Raw genomic sequence first — 23,235 nt, forward strand, 5'->3', positions numbered from 1 at the left:
TAATGACACGGAGAGGTCACTGTCACTGGAAGAACTTTATTACTTACATTTCCCATGAGGAGGGGCACATCAGGCCACACAAGCCCACAGGGAAGGACTGGATTTGTTGGGAGGTGGCCCAGAACCTTTACTGTGTTTTCCATGGGACAGTCAAGACAGGGCAGCGGAAACAGCTTAGGATTTGGCTGGCCTGAGTAATGTGGGCAGGCTCTGGGCTACAGGTGCAGTCTCCAACTGTCTGGTACCTGGCCCTGGGTGACCTGGCACCGGGGAAATATTGGCCGGGGCTTGAGGGGGTGGTTGGGGATATGGATTCAGGATTGGTCAGAGGGCTCCTAACATGGTTTTCACTCACTCCACAAAAGCTGGATCACAGGGAAGATATAAACAATTTGGGCTGTTACTTTGGCCCTGTGATAACAGATGCAAATAGACAAATACAGAACCTAAGAAAATACAATTAGAACAGATTGCTGAGGGGCACGTATCCCCAGTGCAGCAATTAGTATCTAAGATCCCTCCACCCCACTTTGTTCTAGAAGCCAAAACATCTTAAGAAATAATCAGATTTGCTTGAAGCTATTTTTAAAGATTTCTCTGCTCATTGTGAACCCTGTATTGGTTAAAAATTGTTCCTTTTTTTTTTTTTCAACGTTTTTAATTTATTTTTGGACAGAGAGAGATACAGCATGAACGGGGGAGGGGCAGAGAGAGAGGGAGACACAGAATCGGAAACAGGCTCCAGGCTCCGAGCCATCAGCCCAGAGCCTGACGCGGGGCTCGAACTCACGGACCGCGAGATCGTGACCTGGCTGAAGTTGGACGCTTAACCGACTGCGCCACCCAGGCGCCCCTAAAAATTGTTCCTTTTAATCTTAAATGAAAAGCAGATTTTCCATAGCTCTGTGATTGTGGAAGAAGGGGTGTTGTACGGAAATGATCTTCAGTTTCAAAAGAGTAATTTGTGGGTTTGGATTATGTTTTTCACTCTGTCCACTGCAGCAGAGCTACAGGATGAACAAGAAAAACTAGCCCAGCTCCTGTTTGGGGTTTTCCTTTCATGAAATACCAGCACGTTCAGATAGAGCTTTATAAACATGGTTCCTTCTCCTCCTACAGATATGCCAAGTACTATAAGGAAAACAACGTTGAAAAACGGACTCTGATAAAAGTCTTTGGGATCCGTTTTGACATCCTGGTTTTTGGCACCGTAAGTCTCTGCTCCCAGCCACTGGCACCTCCATTCCCGTGACTGCATCCTAATTATTGTTGTAGTGCCTGAAGGGGTGAATGTTGCCACCATAGTCATGAGCTGGCACTGTGCATTAGCATGTGGGATAAGAGGGGGAAGAAGTGTCCTTGGGGTCCTGTCCACGATGAAGTCATCTGATGAGTACAAGAAAGGGACTGGAAAAACATTTTTAATATTCAATTTAAAAAACACTCTGATGCTTAGGGGCGCCTGGGTGGCTCAGTCGGTTAAGCGTCCGACTTCGGCTCAGGTCATGATCTCACAGTTTGTGAGTTCAAGCCCCATGTTGGGTTTTGTGCTGACGGCTCAGAGCCTGGAGTCTGCTTCAGATTCTGTGTCTCCCTCTCTCTCTCTGCTCCTTCCCCACTTGTGCTCTGTCTCTCTCACTCACTCTCTCTCTCTCAAAAATAAATAAACATTAAAAAAAATACTCTGATGCTTAGAAAAAGAGAAAGAGAAAGAAATCCCTTTGCAACTTTGAGCCAACTCAAACTGGCTTAGGGGAAAATTTTTTTTTAATTTCACATAGTTAAAAAACTCAGGGGCAGTTTTCAGGATTCAGGCATGGCTGGATCCAGATGTTCAAATAACATCATTAGGAATATGCCTCCCTCCATTTCTTACATATGTTCTCCTCTGTTTTGGCATCATCCTCAGCTGTCCATTTCTACACAGTGGTTTCAGGCAGCTCCTTATATCTTGCCAGGTTAGTAATCTCAATACAAAGAGAACGTGTCTTTGCTAAAAGTTTCATCAAAGGCCTCAGGCAGATGCCATTGGCTCTGACTGGCCCAATATGAGCCCCATGCCCACTGCTGAAATAATCACTATGTTTGGATCATACCATACTCTCAATAGCTGATCTTGGACTTGCCTTGAACCAGCTCCTTGCCTGCAAACTACATGGACCAAGTATGGACAGAGACGGTTCTCCAAAGGGAAACTGGGGGGCTATCTTCAGAATAAGGAGGGAAGGGATGCTGGGCATGCAAAATCCATAGATGCTCACAATGCCTTCTCCAACAGTATATTATTTATGTCATATAGTGCTAAGCAGCACAAGAGTCAATGAGACAGAAACTGAGAGGACAGAAAGACCACCGAGAATAAAAACCACAAGGGCCCCTAAGGGAAGACCATGCAGACATTCTTCCCCTCTGCTTCCAAAGTAATCGTAAACCACTTTTAGGGCAAACTTGTCTGAAACTCTCACCTTGTATGGAAAAACAACAAACCTTTAATGGTTCTCCTCTTGGTGTGTGGACTCCAGTGCTTCTTTGTTTAAAACACTCACGTTTTTGAGCACATCCCAGAAGGCAGAAGCAGAACGAATGGGTATCCTATTTTCAGTCTCTGTGGCCTCTGTTACCGTGAACAACTTGGACTCATCTATGGAAGTCATGGTCACAGACTCCCTCCTCTGCTGGAGCTAACAATTACATGTTAGAGCAAAAGAGCACTGCTCTGAATGTCAATGAAGTAACCTTTTCCATTCTGTTTTCAGGGAGGGAAATTTGACATTATCCAGCTGGTCGTGTACATTGGCTCAACCCTCTCCTACTTTGGTTTGGTAAGGGATTCTTTCCCGTGCTTTAGGAAAGTGATTTGGCAAAAAGAAATCTCACTAACATGGCCCTGGTCTGGGTTTTTTCCCAGGCCACTCTGTTCATTGACTTCCTCATCAACACTTACTCGAGTAAATGCTGCCGATCCCACATTTATCCATGTTTCAAGTGCTGTGAATGCTGTGCAGTCAATGAATACTACTACAGGAAGAAGTGTGAGACCATCGTGGAGCCCAAGGCGGTAAGGCACGTTGCGTCAGGAGGTGCCAAAACACCCAGAAAGTCCATCAGATCACTGACAACCGTGCAAAAATAAGGCCAAAATCACAAGTGTAATCCCATGGTAGACAAGTGTCTGCACTCTACCCTGATCCATCACTCTCAGATGAATCCTTTTTGGTCTTAGGGAAGAATAGAAATAAAAATAAAGAGGCAAGATAGAGGGAGAACAAATTTTTATGTTCTAGGACTTGTCAATTTCATCAGAGTTATTAATTTAGTTCAGCAAAAAAAAAATAATAATAGTAAAATGACTTTGGAGAACAATTTGGCAGTATCTAGTAACATTTAAGTGGGACATACTCTACAGCCTGGCATTTCCACTTCTCCATACCTGCCCTTGAGAAGCACTCACGTGAGTGCCCAAGCGGTTCCATGTACACTTGATCCATTGCAGCACTGTCTGTAACAGTGAAGAAAGAGCATCTATCCAAGTGTCCAACAGGCAGATGGTGAAAGAAACTATGACTGGTCCATAGCAAGGAGTGCCAGGCACCAGTTTAAAAGAATGAGGTGGATAACAATAAGAGCAAACATTTTACAGCACTTCAAAGTGCTTCATATCTATTAATTCACTGAATCTTCACAACAACCCTATAAATAGATGCTACTGTCATCTCTAAAGATGAGGAAGTTGAGGTGCAGGAGGGTTAAGTAATTTGCCCAAAGCCATACAGCTACTCAGTGGCAGAGCTGAAATTCCAGCTTTAGGCAGGCTGGTTTCAGAATCCAGAATGCATCTTCAGGACCACTGTGTCATAAGTACCGGCATGAACAAACATCCAGAATGCGTTGTTGAAAGCAAAACAGCAAACTACAGGACAACATATATGGCATGATGTGTAGGCTAAAACACAACTACAGACATATACTTACTTTATGTGTTTTCTACATGTATATTATATGTGTATACATATACACACAAATACACACATATATTCTATATATATGTAGTCTCTATATTTTCCACATTTATTATACACACACATTTGTGTATAGGGAGGGTAACATGTACACTAAAAGTTACTGGACACACACAAAAGTGACAACAGTGATTCCTTCTGCAGAGGAGCCTAGAATGGGGGACTTGTCAAAGGGAATTTTAGCTCATCTGCATTGTTTCAACTTATTTAATTTGGGTTTTAGTAAGCAAGTCCCCTACACTTGGTTCCATGATTTCCCCCCATCAAGGAGAGATCTCCAGTACCTAAAACAACAAACAAGGTTTCTTTGTCTTTCCCTCATCCAAGAATATTATTGTTCTTTCCCAGCAGCTGAATGCACAATTCACCGGCCACTGTACATGTATTATACAATTTGAAATAAAAGTTCATTTTGAAACTGAAAACAATTACCATTTCACAGCCCAAGATGGGATGAAACTCGACAAAAATAATAAACAGCTTAAGTTGCAATAGTACAGTTTTCTGGAGATATTCCATCTAGAGTAACTGAAATTGAGGGAACACAACAAAGGACTTTTACATCGCACGTGGGAGACTTAAAAATAGCAGGCGGTAAACCGAGGAGACTCCAAGCCGGCATATTACGTGCACAGGGCTCCACAGCTAATTTACCTTTAGACTCAGACATCATTCTTGGCTAGCAAGAGTTTTTGGTCAGCTTCTCTACAGTATGTTGTTGGGTAAATAGGAATAACATTTGCCTTTAGATATGTTTCAGGTGTGTGATTGTTGATAATTCTGTACAAAAATGGGTAAAAATTTTAACCCTTTTTTCCTAGACGTTAAAATATGTGTCCTTTGTGGATGAATCCCACATTAGAATGGTGGACCAGAGGCTACTTGGGAGAAGTCTGCAAGGTGTCAAAGGTGAAAAAGTCCCAGTAAGTTAAAACATTCAGTCTTTTTTTTTAAAGAAAATTTATTATTAAATATAAATATATCTATCAATTTGGGTGAGTCACAATTGATGAATTCTAACACAGTTAAGTACATGTAACCAGCACTCAGAATATTATTAGCAGAAACACTTTTCATGCATCCACCCAATCACACTACCTTCTCTTAAAAGTCATCACTATCCTGCACCCAAAGATTAGTTTTATCTCTTCCATAATTTTATAAAATTTGAATCCTATGTGTATTTAGTATATACTCTGTGGAGTGTCTGGCTTCTTTCTTTTTAAAAAAAATTTTTTTTTAACGTTTATTTATTTTTGAGACAGAGAGAGACAGAGCATGAACGGGGGAGGGTCAGAGAGAGGGAGACACAGAATCGGAAGCAGGCTCCAGGCTCTGAGCCATCAGCCCAGAGCCCGACTTGGGGCTCGAACTCACGGACTGTGAGATCGTGACCTGAGCCGAAGTCGGAGGCTTAACCGACTGAGCCACCCAGGCGCCCCTGGCTTCTTTCATTCAACATTATTTTTGTGAGTCATCCATAACACTGAATATAGCAATAGTTCATTCTCATTGTGTATCATTTCCATTTTATAAACATCCAATTTATTTATGCCTTCTATAGTTGATGGACATTTGGGTAGTTTCCAGTTTGGAGCTCATGCCAAAAATTCTGCCATGGTAAACATATAGTACCTACAACTGGACCTGCTGGATCAGAAGACAGGCATATGATACTACCAAACCATTCTCTAAAGGGGGTGGTTTGCTTTTTGTTTGTTTTTGAGAAGGGAAGGGGCAGAGAGATCGGGAGAGAGAATCCCAAACAGGCTCCTAGCTGTCAGCACAGAGCCCCATGCAGGGCTCAATCTCATGAACCATGAAATCATGACCTGAGCTAAAATCAAGAGTAGGTCACCTAACCATCTCAGCCACCCAGCCACTCCTAAAGGAAGTGCTTTAATTCCCACTCTCCTCAGCAGCTCTGATTGCCGGATAGCTTCACTAACTGTATTATTTCTATAGCTGCCATAATAAGTCACCACAAAATTAAGTAGCTTAAAACAACAGAAATTCATTTTCTCACAATTCTGGAGGCTGTAAGTCTGAAATCAAAACATTGGTAGGGCTCCGCCTGAAGGCTCTAGAGGATCCTTCTTTGCCTCTTCCAGCTCCTGGTGTTTATTACACCTGCTAGGACCTCTGGTACAATACTGATTAGAAGCTGTAATAGCAAGCCTCTTTGTCTCCTTCCCTACCTCAGGAAGAAAACTTTCTATATTTTACTACAGTATTTGCTGTAGGTTTTTTTTTTAAGTTTATTTATTTATTTTTGAGATAGAGAGTGAGAACGCAAGCAAGTGGGGGAGAGGCAGAGAAAGAGGGAGAGAATGAGAATCCCAAGCAGGCTCCACACTGCTAGCACAGAGCCCGATATGGAGCTCAAACTCATGAACCTTGAAATCAAGACACGAGCTGAAATCAAGAGACAGACACTTAACTGACCAAGCCACCTGGGCACCCCTGCTGTAGGGTTTTAATGAATGCTTTATTAGATTAAGAAAAGTCCCCTCTGGGGGCACCTGGGTGGCTCAATTAGGTGAGTGTCCGACTTTAGCTCAGGTCATGATCTCACAGTTCGTGAGTTCGAGCCCCACATCTGGCTCGCTGCTGTCAGTGCAGAGCCCATTTCAGATCCTCTGTCCCTCTCTCTCTCTGCCCCTCCTCAGTTTATGCTCTCTCAAAAATAAAATATGAAGGAAAGAAAGAAAGAAAGAAAGAAAGAAAGAAAGAAAGAAAGAAAGAAAGAAAGAAAAGAAGGAAGAAAGGAAGGAAGCCCCTCTGTTCTCAGCTTGCTAAGAATTTTTATCATAAATGGATACTGAATTTTAAAATAATGCTTTTTTCTGCTTTTTAAAAAAATGATCAATAAGCTTTCCTTTTTCTGTTATGTGGTGAATTACACAAATTGATTTCCAAATATTAAGCCAACCTTGTATTCCTGCAATAAAATCAACTTGAATGTAATGTATTATTCTTTGTATTTATTGCTGGATTTGATTCACAAATACTTAAGATTTTATATCTCTTATTGAGAGAGGCTGGCCAAAATTTTTCCATTCTTGAAATGTCCTTGCTGGATTTGGGTGTAATGTGAACTTTGGGCAGGGAGGAATACACACAACATAAAATTTACCATTTTAACCATTGTAAAGTGTACAATTCAGTGACATTTAAAATTCAAAATTCAAAAGTTTATCCACAATGCTGTGCAACCATTGCACTATCTAGTTCCAGAACATTTTCATCAACCCACAAGGAAACCCTGTATTCACTCAGCAGTTACTCCTCATACCCACTTCCCCCTGGTCCCTGGAAATAATTTTTTTCCTGGCAATCATCCATCTGCTTTCTGTCAGCATGGATGCATCTATCTGGGACATTTCATATAAACAGAATCATACAAAATTTGTATGATTTTTGTGTCTGACTTCTTTCACTTTTCATAATGTTTTCAAGTTTCATCCATGTTGTAGCAGGTGTCAGTACATTGCTCCTATTTTTTTTAGATGAATAATACTCCACTGCATGGATATAACATATTTTTAACAAACTATAGAAATGATCTCTGAAAGTACAAGTCTTTGGACATAACATTTTTATCCATTCATCCGTTGGCAGACATTTGGGTTGTTTTTACCCTTTGGCTATTGTAAATAGTGCTGCTGTACGCGCTCATGTATAAGAACTACTTAATTTAAAGGAATGTACTCAGGGGCACCTGGGTGGCTCAGTAGGTTGGGCATCTGATTTCAGCTCAAGTCATGATCTCACCGCTCGTGAGTTCAAGCCCCATGTCCGGCTCTGTGCTGACAGCTCAGAGCCTGGAGCCTGCTTCAGATTCTGTGTCTCCTTCTCTCTCTGCCCCTCCCCAACTCACACTCTATCTCTCTCTCTCTCTCAAAAATAAACAAACATTAAAAATAAATAAAGGTACAGACTCAAACTCTGTGAATGAAGGTCTGTGTTACAAAGAACAGATATGAATTATGGCAACTTTTCTTGGAGGATAACAAATGGATTTGCCGGAAGAAGGAGCCTGGTGGAAAGGGAGAGAGCAGAGCAAAGTCAACAAACATTTACTGCCTACAATGTGCTGGGTACCGCCCTAGGCACTGGGGATACAGCAGTAACAAAGCAGACAGGGCCCCCGCTTTCATGTGGAAGAAGAATCATCAGGCGAACATATCAATTAGGAAGATTATTTCAGACAGTGATAAGGACGATGAAGAACACAGTATCTCATGATGCGCCAAGAAAATGACCTGGGTGGCGGGAACTCCCTAGACTGGGGTGGTCAGGGCAAGAAAGTCTCTCTGAAGAGGTGATACCTGCCTTGAGGCCTGGCTATTCTGAATTTCACTTTCCAAATCTGTAAAATGGAGATAAGGACACATATCTCATGAGGTTCTTCAAAGGCTAAATAAGTTGAGTTTATAAAACACTAGCATAGTCTTGATACATACATTTGATAAATGAGAGCTACTATTCACGGGATATTAGGTGTAATTTTATAAATTAATACCAAAATTAAAGAACCTAGATACCTAGGGGTTGTCATTGCTGATGGGCTTGGAAACTTGACTTTTTCAGAGACCCTCAACGGACTTCACAGACTTGTCCAGGCTGCCCATGTCTCTCTGTGACCCACCCCCTATACCTGGACAGCCGGAGGAGATGCAGCTGTTAAGTGAAGTGACTCCTAGATTCGGTGACAGCCCTGCCTGGTGCCAGTGTGGACACTGCCTCCCGTCCCAACTCCCTGAGAGCCACAGGTGCCTGGAGGAGCTGTGCTGTCGGAAAAAGGCTGGCGCCTGCATCACCACCTCAGAGCCATTCAGGAAGCTCGTCTTGTCCCGGCGCGTCCTGCGGTTCCTTCTGCTCTACCAGGAGCCCTTGCTGGCGCTGGACGAAAACGCCAACAGCCAGCTGCGGCACTGTGCCTACAGGTGCTACACCACCTGGCGCTTCGGCTCCCAGGACCTCGCTGACTTTGCCATCCTGCCCAGCTGCTGCCGCTGGAGGATCCGGAGAGAGTTTCCCAAGAGTGAAGGCCAGTACAGTGGCTTCAAGAGTCCTTACTGAAGGCACGGGGCTGAGCAGTCATGTGAACATGACCTTTGTTTGCAACCTGAGCTTGACCTGCAAAGATCTGTGGCCAAATTTTCAGCCAAAGGGAAATGTGTTTTCCTCTCCTGCAGCTCTATGTGTGTCAGAGAGCAGACCGAACAAATAGGCACAAAAGCCAGAACCCCTCAGCATGGACCGAGTCAAGAAATTCAGATTGATGTCTCAGTTCTGTCACTGGGAAGTTGTGTGATCCTAGGCCTTTAACCTCTGTTCCTCGTTGCCCTATTACCCAACCTATCTCACAGAGATACTGGGAGGACAAATTGGGAGAGTGTACATGAACTTTCTTGCTCATGCACAAAGAGCTACATGAATGCAGAGCAGCTCCTTATGAGGCCAGAGTGGGATAATGGACAACTATGAACAAACCCTAACAAACCGTTTGGGTGCTGGTTGGAAAATGTGGATGATTAAAAGTGGCCACAAATTCTTCGGCGCTGATGCCTCAGAACCTGAGGGTTATGTCTCCTCCCCTTGCATCTGGGCAGCTCTGATTGCTTTATCCAGTACTACAAGTAACGCTGTGCCAGCTTTGGGGTCTTGGTCTTGAGGCTGACAGGAAGCTTCCACTTCCTGTCCCTTGACACATCTGCTGTGAAGGAAGCTAGCCCCGGTATAAACGTCCATCCTGAGACCACCCTATTGTGAGGAAGCGCAAGTGGCCACATGGAGAATAGAGACACCTGACCAGTCCCCAGCTTTCAGGCCTTCCAAACCCACTCACTAGACATGGGAGAGAAGCCTTCAGGTCATTCCACACCCTGCTCACAGATTACTGCAATTGCATGAGATGCTTCCCAGGGAACCCGCAGAACAAAATTGTTGCTGTTCTTTTTGTCTTAACGTTTATTTATTTTGAGAGAGAGTGAGCACGTGCAAGCGGAGGACAGGCAGAGAGAGAAAGAGAGAGAATCCTAAGCCGGCTCTGCACTGTCAGCACAGAGCCTGACGGGGGCTCAGTCCAACGAGCCATGAGATCACGACCTGAGCTGGAATCGAGTCAGACGCTTCACCGACTGAGCCACCCAGGCACCCACGGAACTGTTGTCTTAAGCCACTAAATTTGGATTGTTTGTTACACAGCAACAGATGACTGGGACAGAGAGCAAGCCTGACTCACTGGAACAGAGGCTCAGCCTATACCTGGACCACCACAGAAGTCCCTTAGGGGCTTAGGTGTCTGTTCAGCAATTCTATCGGGGCTGCAGACCAAATCAGGTAACCCACCAGACCAGCTCTGGAATCCATCCGATCTCACTGCTGAGCTACCCAATACATTCTAATCCACATCCTACTTCTATGACTGGAAGTAGCTACTGCTGTTAAAAACTAGAAAAGGCCACGTTTATGCCTTTAACGTTCTGTACTTTGCAGACAATTAGAATGGATGAGGTTTGGATGCTCCTTAAAAAGTAACTCACACCCAAACCTTTACCATTTCTATACGTCAACTGCTAAGAATATGAAAATGGAGAGTCAGGAGGTTTTAGGATCCTCCTTCAGGATTTCCTTTTCACAGTTTTGGCACTGGAATTGGTTATTTCTAAACAACTATTTTTAATTTAATTTTTTTTAACGTTTATTTATTTTTGAGACAGAGAGAGACAGAGCATGAACAGGGGAGGGTCACAGAGAGAGGGAGACACAGAATCGGAAACAGGCTCCAGGCTCTGAGCTGTCAGCACAGAGCCCGACACGGGGCTCGAACCCACGGACCGTGAGATCATGACCTGAGCCGAAGTCGGATGCTTAACCGACCGAGCCACCCAGGCGCCCCTCTAAACAACTATTTTAAAGAATAGAGACCACTATTCAACACTGTGAGTGATGAAGGATCTGTGATTTTTTAGCACATATTCCAATATTTGCCATTTAGATACTTTTTGAAAACCAGATGCTTTCTACTGTATTAATGTAAATCAAATATGAACAAGACACTTTTTTTTTTTTGACCCAGGATTTTATCTGGCTTTAAACTCAGGAATAAGCTAGGCCAGACTGAACTTTCATTTTTGCTACTGTTCAGAGGTAGTAGATAGGACTTCTTATATATATGAGATCTTTTTGAAAAGTGAATGATACATTACTTCTTCAGAATTTAAACTTTTACTCCTAGAATTCTATGTAAGAGCTACAGATCTCCATTCTGACAACCCCTGAGCCTTTATACTTTTTTGGGGTTTGTTTTTGTTTTTGTTTCTGGTGCCTTCTCCCTGGTTTCTATCACCTCTGGAGATCCCAAATGGAGTCAGAATGTGGAATGACAGGTAGTCACTGGATCCACCTACTATTCTCCTCTACGTTCCTCACAGATGCTTTAGGTGAGAGGGTGATGTGTTATGCCAACCGTGTGTGAAATGTCTGACACTTCCTGCAATAATACGCACCATATTTGTAACTTGTTTTTAGCCTACTGCATAAAGTAATGTCATCAGCAAAGGCATCCCAAGGAGAATCACACTTTGTAGGGACTGTTTCCTTGGACTTACTTCCATTATTCTATATGGTAATTGCCGGGTAGTCACTGTTTCCTGTCTGTGTTCATGCTTTTTTGTAAACGTTGACAGATTTCATGTAGCATTGGTAACGAACTTGCATTCCTCTCTTCAGAGGGCACAAGTCTTTGAACACTTCCTAATTCTAGCTTGGCAATGTACTTGTCTTAACTAGACTGTTTTGATAATAAAAAGTAATGTATAATTTATGATAACTGAAGTGCTTTTACTTCCTTTTCTCAGAAGATCCCCAAATCACAGTCACTCATTGACACTTTCATTCAACATATATTCACTGAAGCACTATGACATAGTAAGATATATATTCGGTCTCTATTCCCAGTTCCTGACACCAAGATACATATTTGGTCTCTGTTCCCAGAGCTCCTAAATCCCTTGGAATTTTCTGGGTGTTAAGAGTGTCTTATATTCTAATGAGGCAACTCTTGGTGGGCTCCTAACTTCAGGATGGGGGCTGGTAACCAGAGAGACCAAGCCATGATCAGAAGCTTAGAACTTTGAGCCCCACTCTGCATCCTCCAGGATGGAGAGGAGTTGGAAATTTAGTTAATAATTGATTGTGCCTACGTAACGAAGCCCCCGTAAAATTGTCTAAATTGTGAGATTTGGAGAGCTTCTGGATTGATGAATACATCTACATGCTGGAAGGGTGGTGTTCCCCAACTCCACAGGGACAGAAGCATCTGTGCTCAGGCCCCTTAAGGACCTTGCTCTATGTACTTCTTCATTTGGTTGTTCATCTGTATCTTTTATTATATCCTTTATAATAAACCAGTAAATGTAAGCAAGGGTTTCCCTAAGTTCTATGAACCATTACAGCTTGACATTTGGTGAAATCAGGAGGGCCTAGTGGCTTAAATGCAAATTCCCCTCCCCAACCTGTTCCCATAGAAGAAGTCACCTAGACAAATGACCTTCTTTGGCATATGGAGCAGATGCACTTTCTGCTGACCCCTGAATAGAGAGTTTGAGTTCTCTGCCACCCATGGAATTATCCAAAAGACAATCACATCCTCCTGTGGGAGCCACAGGGCACCTCACTCTCATGATACTGCAAAACATGACTGCCTCCCACTGCCTCTGGTTGTTCACTCTGTTCCCAAATGCAACCTTCTGACCTCTGATTATGTGATTAATAAACTGCTGCCATTTTCACCTGTGTAATGATGGGTGTCATGCATTTGGCCATCTCCATAATCTTAGGATGGGAATCCTTCCCTCACCAATGGGGTGAAAAGGAGGTGATTAAAACACCCCTAATTCCTGGCCAACTGGCCGCCCTCAAAAATTAAAAGGCTTGGCATGGTTTCTGCGCAGTCACTATCTGTATAAAGCCCTGCCTTGTAGAGCCTGCAAGAAACTGGGACCACCACCCCCCCCTTTTATTCAAATGAGCCAAACGTGTCCACTGGGTGTGGTTTTTCACTTCCTACTGCTTATATATTTCTCAACCCATATTCTAATCCCATGCAGTCATCATTCTGGGAATCCCGAGTGTCCCCTGACTCACTTCTGCCCTCTTTGGAAGAGATCACTATCTTTTTTTGCTTTTACTGTGATCTTTCAGTTTCCTCTTTTCCAGTACCAGAAGGATTACAAATTATGTTTCCAGACATGATTCACAGAGAGGATTTTGCATTTCTAACATCCTTAGTTCCTCTTAATTGTCAAGGTCACATGAGACTGAGTCTTCTGGAATCAGCAGAGGAGGTAGCTAACACTGACTGGCCATTTTAACCAAATAATTGCCTTTTTTTTTTAAGTTCATTTTATTAATTTTGAGAGAAGGAAAGATCAAGGGAGGGACAGAGAGAATGGGAGAGGGAGAGAATCCCAAGCAAGCCCTGCACTATCAGTAAAGAGCATGACACGGGGCTCGAACTCACAAACTGTGAGATCATGACCTGAGCCAAAATCAAGAGTCAGATGCTTAACCAACTGAGCCACCCAGGCACCCCTAAATAACTGCCATTCTTGACAAGGTTGAATAAGTGTCTTATGCAAGCTTGTTGAGTATGGTAACTTATGAGCTATATTTTATTTCCCCAAGCAAAAAATAAGCTCCTCAAAGGCAAAGGGTTAATCTTGGTTTGGGGTCCATTGCATGCCTATTCCAGCACATGGTACAGTAGGAAAGAGACTCTGGAAACTGATCACCTGAAGTCAAATCCTGCTCACTCACTAATTAGCTCAGTGGCCTCAGGCAGTTTATCCAATTCTTAGAATGCTCAGTTGTATCTTTGTGTCCAAGGGTTGTTTTAAGTCTTAAATATTACAAGTGTAAATGTATGTAGAGCACTTTGCTCACCACCTGTTGCAGTGTAAGCACTCAATAATGTTGGCTATTATTATTTTTTAAAGTTTCAGGGGCACCTGCGTGGCTCAGTCAGTTAAGCATCCAACTTCTGCTCAGATCATGATCTCGCAGATCATGGGTTCGAGCCCTACACTGGACTCTGTGCTGACAGCTCAGAGCCTGGAGGCTGCTTCAGATTCTGTGTCACCCTCTCTCTCTGCCTCTCCCCCACTTGTGTTCTCTCTCCTTCTCTGTCTCTGTCTCTCTCTCAAGAATGAACATTAAAACAATTTTTTTTAAATAAAGTTTTAGCCATAGGTCTAAATATGCTAGCTAGTCATTGATGTTATTTTTTTAAGTTTATTTATTTATTTTGAGAGAGAGAGAAAGAGAGAGAGCACGAGCAGGGGAAGGGCAGAGAGGGAGAGAGGATCCCAAGCAGCCTCCACGCTGTCAGCATGGAGCCCAACTCAGGGCTCTATCTCACAAACCATGAGCCAGATGCTTAACCAACTGAGCCACCCAGGCGCCCCTGTTATTTGGATGGTGCCCTAGTATCGCTCCTAAACCCCAGGCCCATATATTTAACCACCTCTAGATATTCTACTTAAAATACTTTAGAGGCAAATCAAATGGGTACAAAGGAGAAATCACTATCTATCTCTGCTCTCTCCACCTCACCCACAGGTGCTCCTCCAGAAGTTCCAAGCCAGTAATAGCGTCACCTGCCATCAGCTCAATTTCCCAAACCAGAAATCCAAGGGACAATCTCCATGTCCCCTGCCCCTTTCTCTATCCCCATTCCATTCAATCTCATTAATCCCCTCAGCAAACATTTACCAAGCAACCCAGCACTGCACAGGTGGTGTGGATAAACAAGTAAACAAGACAGGCTCCCCTGGAGGCTAGGTGCAGCAGGGGAAGCAGGTAAGCGATATGTAAAGAAATGAGATGGGAATAGCTTGGGATAAAGGGTATGAGAAAAACAAGCAGCATGCTGTGAAGAAACAATAAAATTACTTCTGACTGGGGTCAGGGATGGCCTCTCCAAGGAAGTGGCATTTAAGCTGGATGTGAGTGTCAGGAAGTTGACAAGTTGGAGGAACACAGGGACAGCAAGTGCAAACACTGAAGTGGAAAAAAAGTGTGTTCCAAGAGCTGTCCGATGGTGAGTATGACAGGGACATTTACTATACAGTCCTCGTCTTCTGGGTCTATTTGGGGAGGGACTTGTTTTCTTACTGCTTCATAAATGGTGTGGGTCCATCCCAGCGAACCAGAAGGTTAAAGAAAGGCAAAATCCACACAGGCAAGAGTAACCATGGGGGGCTTTGTGGAGCTCGTGAGACATGAGCTGGCCCTCCCTAGACGAAGAGAGCGGGAACATGGGACACACTGTCTGGTGGGATGAGAAGAGGCACTGCTGACAGGAACAGCAGCATGAAGCAGGCCCAGAAAGAAATGAGAATGTATGTGCTCAGATTACTGGTAGACGTGGCTGGCTCCCCAGAAAGGAGATGAAGATTAAAAAGAGACTGATTTGAGGAACTTCCTTAAACAAAACAAACAGAAAAAAAAAGCATAGATGTTTGGACCAATTGCAAAGTCAAGATGGGGCAACTCTTGGGTTGCCCAGGGACATGAGGAGAGCAGTGACTCAAGAACATCCTTTGGGCAGTCATGAGGATGTTGGCTGGAGGGGAAACCTAGAAAGTTGGCTGGGATCATATAGGAGTGACTAAGGAAGCAACCTGACAGGAACCCCTGGGGGAGGGGAAGGAAAAGGAAAAAAAAAAAAAGAGAGAGAGAGGTTAAAATGGGAGAGAGCCAAAGCATAAGAGACTCTTAAAAAATGAGAACAAACTGAGGGCTGATGGGGGGTGGGAGGGAAGGGAGGGTGGTGATGGGTACTGAAGAGGGCATCTTTTGGGATGAGCACTGGGTGTTGCATGGAAACCAATTTGACAATAAATTTCATATATTAAAAAAAAAAAAAAAAAGGAAGCAACCTGGACTCCTAAGTTGGTGATGGTGACAGGAAGAAAAGAAAGAATCCAAGAAAGAATTGTGTTAAATTCCTTCAGGTCCAACAATGGGGGATTGGTCAAATATGTTAAGGCACACTCATGTAACAGAGTTGCACACAGCAACTTAAGATGATGCCAGAGATGGGTATCAAATGACACTGAGAGACAGTCAAGGCAGGACACAATGTGCATGACATTTTTCCTTAAGGACAAGGTGAGCCTTTAATAAGAGTGCTCTCTTGCTCTCTCTCTTTTCCAGCAAAGATAGTATTTGTTAAAAACCTTTAATCTTTCTTGAATGTACATTTAAGAAGAGCCTCCTCATTCCTCATTGGAATATACCATGGATAATGACAAATCAATTTAGAGATATCAGAAAAGGTCAATGGCATTTCCTGAAATCCAAAAATCCAGATTAAAAACCATCTTTTCAGTTTTCTATCATGGTTTAGGTAAGTTAATGAAGAGTTAGCTTATGGCTGGCTCTCTACCCTGTCATGGGCTGAAGTTTGCACCCCCACTGGATGCACATGTTGAAATACTAACCCCCATTATCTCAGAATATGACTGGTTTGGGGGATATAGCCTTCAATGAGGTGATTAAGGTAAAATGAGATCATACAGGTGGGCTCTATTCCAATCTGACTGGTGTCCTTATAAGAAGAGATTGGGACACAGGTGCAGAGGGAAAGGACTAGGAGAGAAGCCTAGAAAAAATGAACCATGTTGATACCTAGACAGATGTTGGAGTTTTACCCTCCAGAATTGTAAGGAAACAGATTTCTATTGTTTAAACCACACTGTCTAATCCAGTGAAGAAATGGGCAGAAAACATGAATAGACACTTCTCTAAAGATGACATTCGGATGGCCAACAGGCACATGAAAAGATGCTCAACGTCGCTCCTCATCAGGGAAATACAAATCAAAACCACACTCAGATATCACCTCACGCCAGTCAGAGTGGCCAAAATGAACAAATCAGGAGACTATAGATGCTGGAGAGGATGTGGAAAAACGGGAACCCTCTTGCACTGTTGGTGGGAATGCAAACTGGTGCAGCCGCTCTGGAAAACAATGTGGAGGTTCCTCAAAAAATTAAAAATAGACCTGCCCTATGATCCAGCAGTAGCACTGCTAGGAATTTACCCAAGGGATACAGGAGTACTAATGCATAGGGGCACTTGTACCCCAATGTTTATAGCAGCACTCTCAACAATAGCCAAATGATGGAAAGAGTCTAAATGTCCATCAACTGATGAATGGATAAAGAAACTGTGGTTTATATACACAATGGAGTACTACGTGGCAATGAGAAAGAATGAAATATGGCCCTTTGTAGCAACGTGGACAGAGCTGGAGAGTGTGATGCTAAGTGAAATAAGCCATACAGAGAAAGACAGATACCATATGTTTTCACTCTTGTGGATTCTGAGAAACTTAACAGGAACCCATGGGGGAGGGGAAGGAAAAAAAAAAAAGAGGTTAGAGTGGGAGAGAGCCAAAGCATAAGAGACTCCTAAAAAATGAGAACAAACTCAGGGCTGATGGGGGGTGGGAGGGAGGGGAGGGTGGGTTATGGGTATTGAAGAGGGCATCTTTTGGGATGAGCACTGGGTGTTGTATGGAAACCAATTTGACAATAAATTTCATATTAAAAAAAAAGAAATAGACTAGCTTTAGGGTATTTTTTCTGATATACAATTTTTTTATTATAATAAATATTTCTTTATTAAAATAAATAAATAAATAAACCACACTGTCTATGGTGCTTTGTTATGGCAGTCCTACCAAATACACCTCCTTTCTTTCTTTTTAATTGTAACAAATATATCCTGAATATAAAACATAATGCTTGGACTTGGCAGTTCGTCAGATACTGAAATATAGAATTTCCATATGATCCAACTATTCCACTTCTAGGTATATACCCAAAAGGACTGAAAGCAGGGACTCAAATACATACCCATACACAAATGTCCATAGCAGCATTACTGACAATAGCCAAAAGATGGTAACAACCCAGTGTCCACCAACAGATGAGTGGATAAACAAAATGGGATGTATGTATACAATGGAATATCATTTGGCCATAAAATGGGATGGAGTTCTGATACATTCTACAACATGGATGAACCTTAAAAACATTATGCTAAGTGAAATAAATCAGACACAAAAAGCCACACGCTGTATCATTCTATTTACACGAAATACCCAAAACAGGCAAATCCATAGAGACTGAAAGTAGAATAAAGGTTACCAGATGCTAGGGGAGGAGGGAAATAGAAAGCTGGTGTTTAATGGGTTCAGAGCTTCTATTCGGGAGGATGAAAAAGTTCTAGAGATGGATGGTGATGATGGATGGTGATGATGGTTGTACAACATTGTAAATATACTTAATGCCACTGAATTGTACACTTAGAAATAGTTGAAATCAAATTTATGGTATATATATATTTACCACAATTTTTTAAATTGCCAAAAACAAAACCAAAAACTAATGCATAGGCAACTGAGCAATTTTTACATTTTGTGGATATTTCTTTATGGTATTAAAAATATGTACTTTCTTTACAGCATCTAGACTTTCTTTTAGTCTGAGTCTCAAATGGAGGCTGCGGCCAGCTTTCTGTTCAGATTTCCTCATACCCCCCAAAGGCATATAAATGTGTCTTGTAAGCAAATATTCCAGTGGAGACCCCAGCAGGGCCAGCAAGCCAGAAGAACAATATTTGCAAGGATGTGCAAGGAAGAAGGGATAAGCCAGAGGTTGGTGGGTATAAATCTTACCTTTGGCTTTCTTAGGGCGCAACTCAAGCACTGACCTTGCCTGAGGCATTGACTTTGCCATCCACCATCAGGAAAAAAAAATGTCTACTTTCCCAATGGGAATAACTCTGCCTTCGCTTCAGATGAAGCGCTAGAGGACAAGGTTCACAAAGGCACTTGCTGATCCCTGTGTTGAGTCAGGCTCATATGCAGGTAGGCATCGAATGTGCACTGCGACCATTCACAGTTTGAGGACTGCCTGGCACAGCACTTGGATTCAGCTTTGCTTGTTCAGGGTACGTCTACAGTTGTTCCTGTTGCCAGGAGAGCAAAGTGGTTGGCCTCCACGGAGGGTGAGGTGGGAAAACCTGTCTGCAGCCAGGCAGAGCCAGTGAACCATTACTGAGCGTCTTCATGATGCAGAGGCTTCTGAATGTGCCACAGAGGCCTCATCAAAAAAGGGCTGGGAAGGTCGTCCTGGAAATGAAGGTGGCCCCCAGGAGAATAAAGGGCAGCTGAAGCTGCTGCCTCATAGAAGAAACACATCCAAATGTCGACCTGAAGCAGAGGGGTAAAATGACAGTGAGCAGAACATTTTAGAAGAGAAAAGAATTCCTGTGGGAAATTCACTTTAAATAAATCCAATCTAAAAGAATCCACATTTACAAAAAAAGTAAATAGTGTGGGTGAAAGTGATTTTTGTTTTACAAAGGGGTTCATAACAAGATAAGATTCCTTTCAATAACATTTCAATGAAATTATATAAAAATGGAGTCCTCCTTTTTAGGAGCTAATCTATCAAAGAGCCTGGGCTGCAAACAACTAGCTGTGAGAACCCTTGAGACCTCATCTTAGTTTTCTTATTTGCAAAAGGAAAAGGCAGGGCTGAATATGATCTCTTAAGCACTTTTTTTTTTAAATTTTTTTTTAACGTTTATTTATTTTTGAGACAGAGAGAGACAGAGCATGAACAGGGGAGGAGCAGAGAGAGAGGGAGACACAGAATCTGAAACAGGCTCCAGGCTCTGAGCTGTCAGCACAGAGCCCGACGCGGGGCTCGAACTCACGGACCGTGAGATCATGACCTGAGCTGAAGTCGGACGCTTAACCAACCGAGCCACCCAGGCGCCCCTCTTAAGCACTTTTAATATGAAAATGATTCCTCCAGGGACGCCTGGGTGGCTCAGTCGGTTAAGCGTCCAATTTCAGCTCAGGTAATGATCTCACAGTCTGTGAGTTCGAGCCCTGCGTCGGGCTCTGTGCTGACAGCTCAGAACCTGGAGCCTGCTTCGGATTCTGTGTCTCTCTCTCTTTCTATCCCTCCTCCACTTGCACTCTGTCTCTCTGTCACTCAAAAATAAACATTTAAAAAAAGAGAGAGAAAAATAAAATCCAAAGTTCATACCATTGTCTCTGAGGCCCTATTTGATCTGGCCCCTGACTACCTCTCAGGGTCTTAGCTCACTTCACTCTCCTCCTTGCCCACTACACTCCATTCATACTGCCCTCTTTCTGCTCCTGGAACATACCAAGCTTGTTTGTACCTCAGGGCCCTTACACTTGTTCCCTCTTCCTGGGATCCTTTCTTCCCGATTTTCAGAGTTGGCTCCTTCCTGATGTTCAGATCTCAGCTCAAATGCACTTCCTTAGAGAGGGCCTCCCTTGAGCTAGTAGATATATAAGGAATTCAACACCCAGCCAAGGATGCACATTCTTTTAGGGTACACATAGAACATTTACAAAAACAGACATTAATTAGAATATATATTTCCTTCGATGATCAATATGATACAGACTAGGTTCTCCAACTGCATATCAATGAAATTAGAAATCGATTTTTAATTTTTTTAATTAATTAATTTACTCATTTTGAGAGAGAGAGAGAGAGCAGGAGAGGGGCAGAGAGATAGGGAGACAGAGAGAGACAATCTCAAGCAGGGTCTGTGCTAATAGCACAGGGCTTGATCCCACAAACCATAAGATCATGACCTGAGCCAAAATCAAGAGTCGGTTAATCAAGTTTAACCAACTGAGACACCTAGGTGGCCTAGAAATTGATTTCTTAAAGATGGATTTTAAAAATGTTTGGAAACCAAATAACATATTGCTAAATGACTTTTGGAAATATTTAAAACTAGATAATAATAAAAACACCATGTCAAAATTGGTGGGACACAGCAAAAGCACTACTTTAAAGGGAAATTTATAGGTTTAAATACATTTATCAGGAAACAAAGTTTAAAAAGACATGACCTACAGTCAGTTAAGCGTCCAACTCCTGATTTGAGCTCAGGTCATGTCTCACAGTTCGTGAGTTCCACACCCGCCTTGCGCTCTGCTCTGACAGTGCGGAGCCTGCTTGGGATTCTCGCTCTCCCTCTCTCTCTCTCTCTGCCCCTCCTCTGCTCGTGCCTTCTCTCTCTCAAAATAAATAAACAAACAACAACAAAAAGACATGTGCTAAGCATTCAACTCAAAACACTGGGAAAAAAGAGCAGCAGAACCAACTGAAAGAAACAAGAAGGAAATAATAACGATTAGGGCAGAAACCATTGAAATACAGAGCAACAGAGACAGCTAATAAAACTAAAAGCTGGCTCTATGAAAAAACTAAAAAGACAGAAGCCTTGCCAGAGATGTGTGTCTAATAAAAAGAAGCAAATAAACTAAAGAAAAAGTAGAACATAATGACAGTCACAACAGAATTTTTTTTAAAATATTAAGACGATTATAAACAACCATGGGATAATAAATTTGCATGGCTTTCTCTGACTGCCCCTACTTACTATTTTTATTGTCTGTTGCCTATCTCCTGGCACTGGTATGTAAACTTCTGGAGGCAGAGGTTTTTGTCTGTTTGATTCCAGATAAACACCACATACTGTATAACTATTTGATGAACGCATGGATGGATCTCCCCAGTAAACCAACACAATGAGGTCAGGTGAGTTCTTCCCAACACAGATGTTTCGGTTTGTCTTTAGAAGATTTGCCCAGGGACAAGGACAACTGCAAAGGAATCCTGGAAAAGGTCTCTGGAAGCTGATCCTACCAATGATACAGGGCTACCACACCTTGGTTATTTTGGGAGCCACTCAGAGAAGCTATGACTTTCTGGCTCACAGGCCACAACTGTGCACACATCCTGGATATGAGGAATAACAGAAGGGAAAATAGTTTGGTGGTCCCACAAGAAGTTAAACATAGAATTACCATAGGATGCAGCAATTCCGCTCTTAGGTATATACAGCAAAGAATCAAAAACCAAGGACTCAGACTAATACTTGCACACACGTGTTCACTGCCACACTATTCACACTAACCAAAAGGTGAATGCAACCCCAATGTCCATCAGCTGATGAGTGGATAAACACACAGGATATGCCCATACAACAGAATATTATTCAGCCAGAAAAAGGAATGAAACACTGATGTGTGCTACAATATGGATGAATCTCAAAAACATTATGCTAAATGGAAGAAGCCAGACACAAAATGTCATGTGTTGTAGGATTCCATTTACATGAAACATGCAGACGGGGTGAATCTACAGAGACACAAAGCAGATTGGCAGTGGCCAGGAGCTGGGAGGGAGAGGGATGTGGGGAACCACTGCCTAATGGGTGTGGGGTTTCCTCTTGAGGGGATACAAGTGATCTGGAACCAGATAAAGGCAGTGGATGCACAACACTGTGTGTATGTTAAATGTCATGGAATTGTTCACTTTGAAATAGTTAATTTTATGTTATGTGAATACACACACATACCATACACAATACACAATACAGACCAAATACACATTTGGCCAAATGGCTACGTGTTAACATCAATAACCACAGCCCAATGTCTCTGCCATAGTACAAGCATAAATCCGAAGATTTCCCAAAGGTTTGTTATTTCAACTTTACTATTACATTTTACTAATCAAATTTTCAAGTTTGAATTTTATAGTATATGAACATTAATTCCCTAAGACTGTCCCCGGGATTGTTCCACTGAACAATTGGATATTGATTTGATGTTCACTTCAAATTGTTCAAAGGCAGAGCTAAGATACTTTTGGCTGTTTTGCCAGAACAGAGCACTGTTGATAGTGATGTTGCTATCAAATTATCAAATTTTCCTTCCTTCTAGAGACTATACCATTGTGGTAAAGACATGTCCTCCTCAACTTCTGTACTTGAAAACTGTATTGACAATGATGATGCATTTTCATGGAAATGATCCCACAAACTAAAGCTTTGCATACTGTTTGAGGATACTTCCTGAATATTTTCAAAAGCAAGCTACAGATTTTCTTCACTCATATTTTATTTTTCTTGTATTTTTTTCAGGTTTTATTTTTAGGTAATCTCTCCACCCAATGTGGGGCTTGAACTCATAACCCCGAGATCAAGAGTCTCATGCTCCACCAACTGGGCCAGCCAAGTGCCCCTCTTCACTCATATTTTAAATTTCTTCTTCTTTTTTTTAATGTTT

General features: G+C 42.5%; 2 protein-coding genes and 1 long non-coding RNA gene across 15 annotated transcripts in view; 2 read left to right on the forward strand and 1 right to left on the reverse strand.

Annotated features, from left to right (window-relative positions):
- The window catches only part of P2RX7 (purinergic receptor P2X 7), a 45,957-nt gene extending 36,803 nt beyond the window's left edge, over positions 1-9,154 (forward strand). For 4 of the 5 annotated variants that reach the window (XM_058691295.1, XM_058691299.1, XM_058691297.1 and 1 more), the window contains 5 exons: positions 1,120-1,210; positions 2,757-2,822; positions 2,909-3,058; positions 4,841-4,942; positions 8,613-9,154. In XM_058691295.1, coding sequence (XP_058547278.1) covers positions 1,120-1,210; positions 2,757-2,822; positions 2,909-3,058; positions 4,841-4,942; positions 8,613-9,104 — 901 coding nt within the window. In that variant the 3' untranslated portion in view covers positions 9,105-9,154. The remainder of the gene's footprint in view (positions 1-1,119; positions 1,211-2,756; positions 2,823-2,908; positions 3,059-4,840; positions 4,943-8,612) is intronic. The other variant, XM_058691296.1, reaches the window with a different exon arrangement.
- The window catches only part of IFT81 (intraflagellar transport 81), a 210,804-nt gene that overhangs the window by 175,898 nt on the left and 11,671 nt on the right, over positions 1-23,235 (reverse strand). The gene's annotated exons all lie outside the window — the stretch shown is intronic.
- The window catches only part of LOC131489377 (uncharacterized), a 199,831-nt gene that overhangs the window by 78,039 nt on the left and 98,557 nt on the right, over positions 1-23,235 (forward strand). The gene's annotated exons all lie outside the window — the stretch shown is intronic.

The sequence above is a fragment of the Neofelis nebulosa genome, chromosome 11 (assembly GCF_028018385.1).
Source record: "Neofelis nebulosa isolate mNeoNeb1 chromosome 11, mNeoNeb1.pri, whole genome shotgun sequence".
Lineage (NCBI taxonomy): Eukaryota > Metazoa > Chordata > Mammalia > Carnivora > Felidae > Neofelis > Neofelis nebulosa.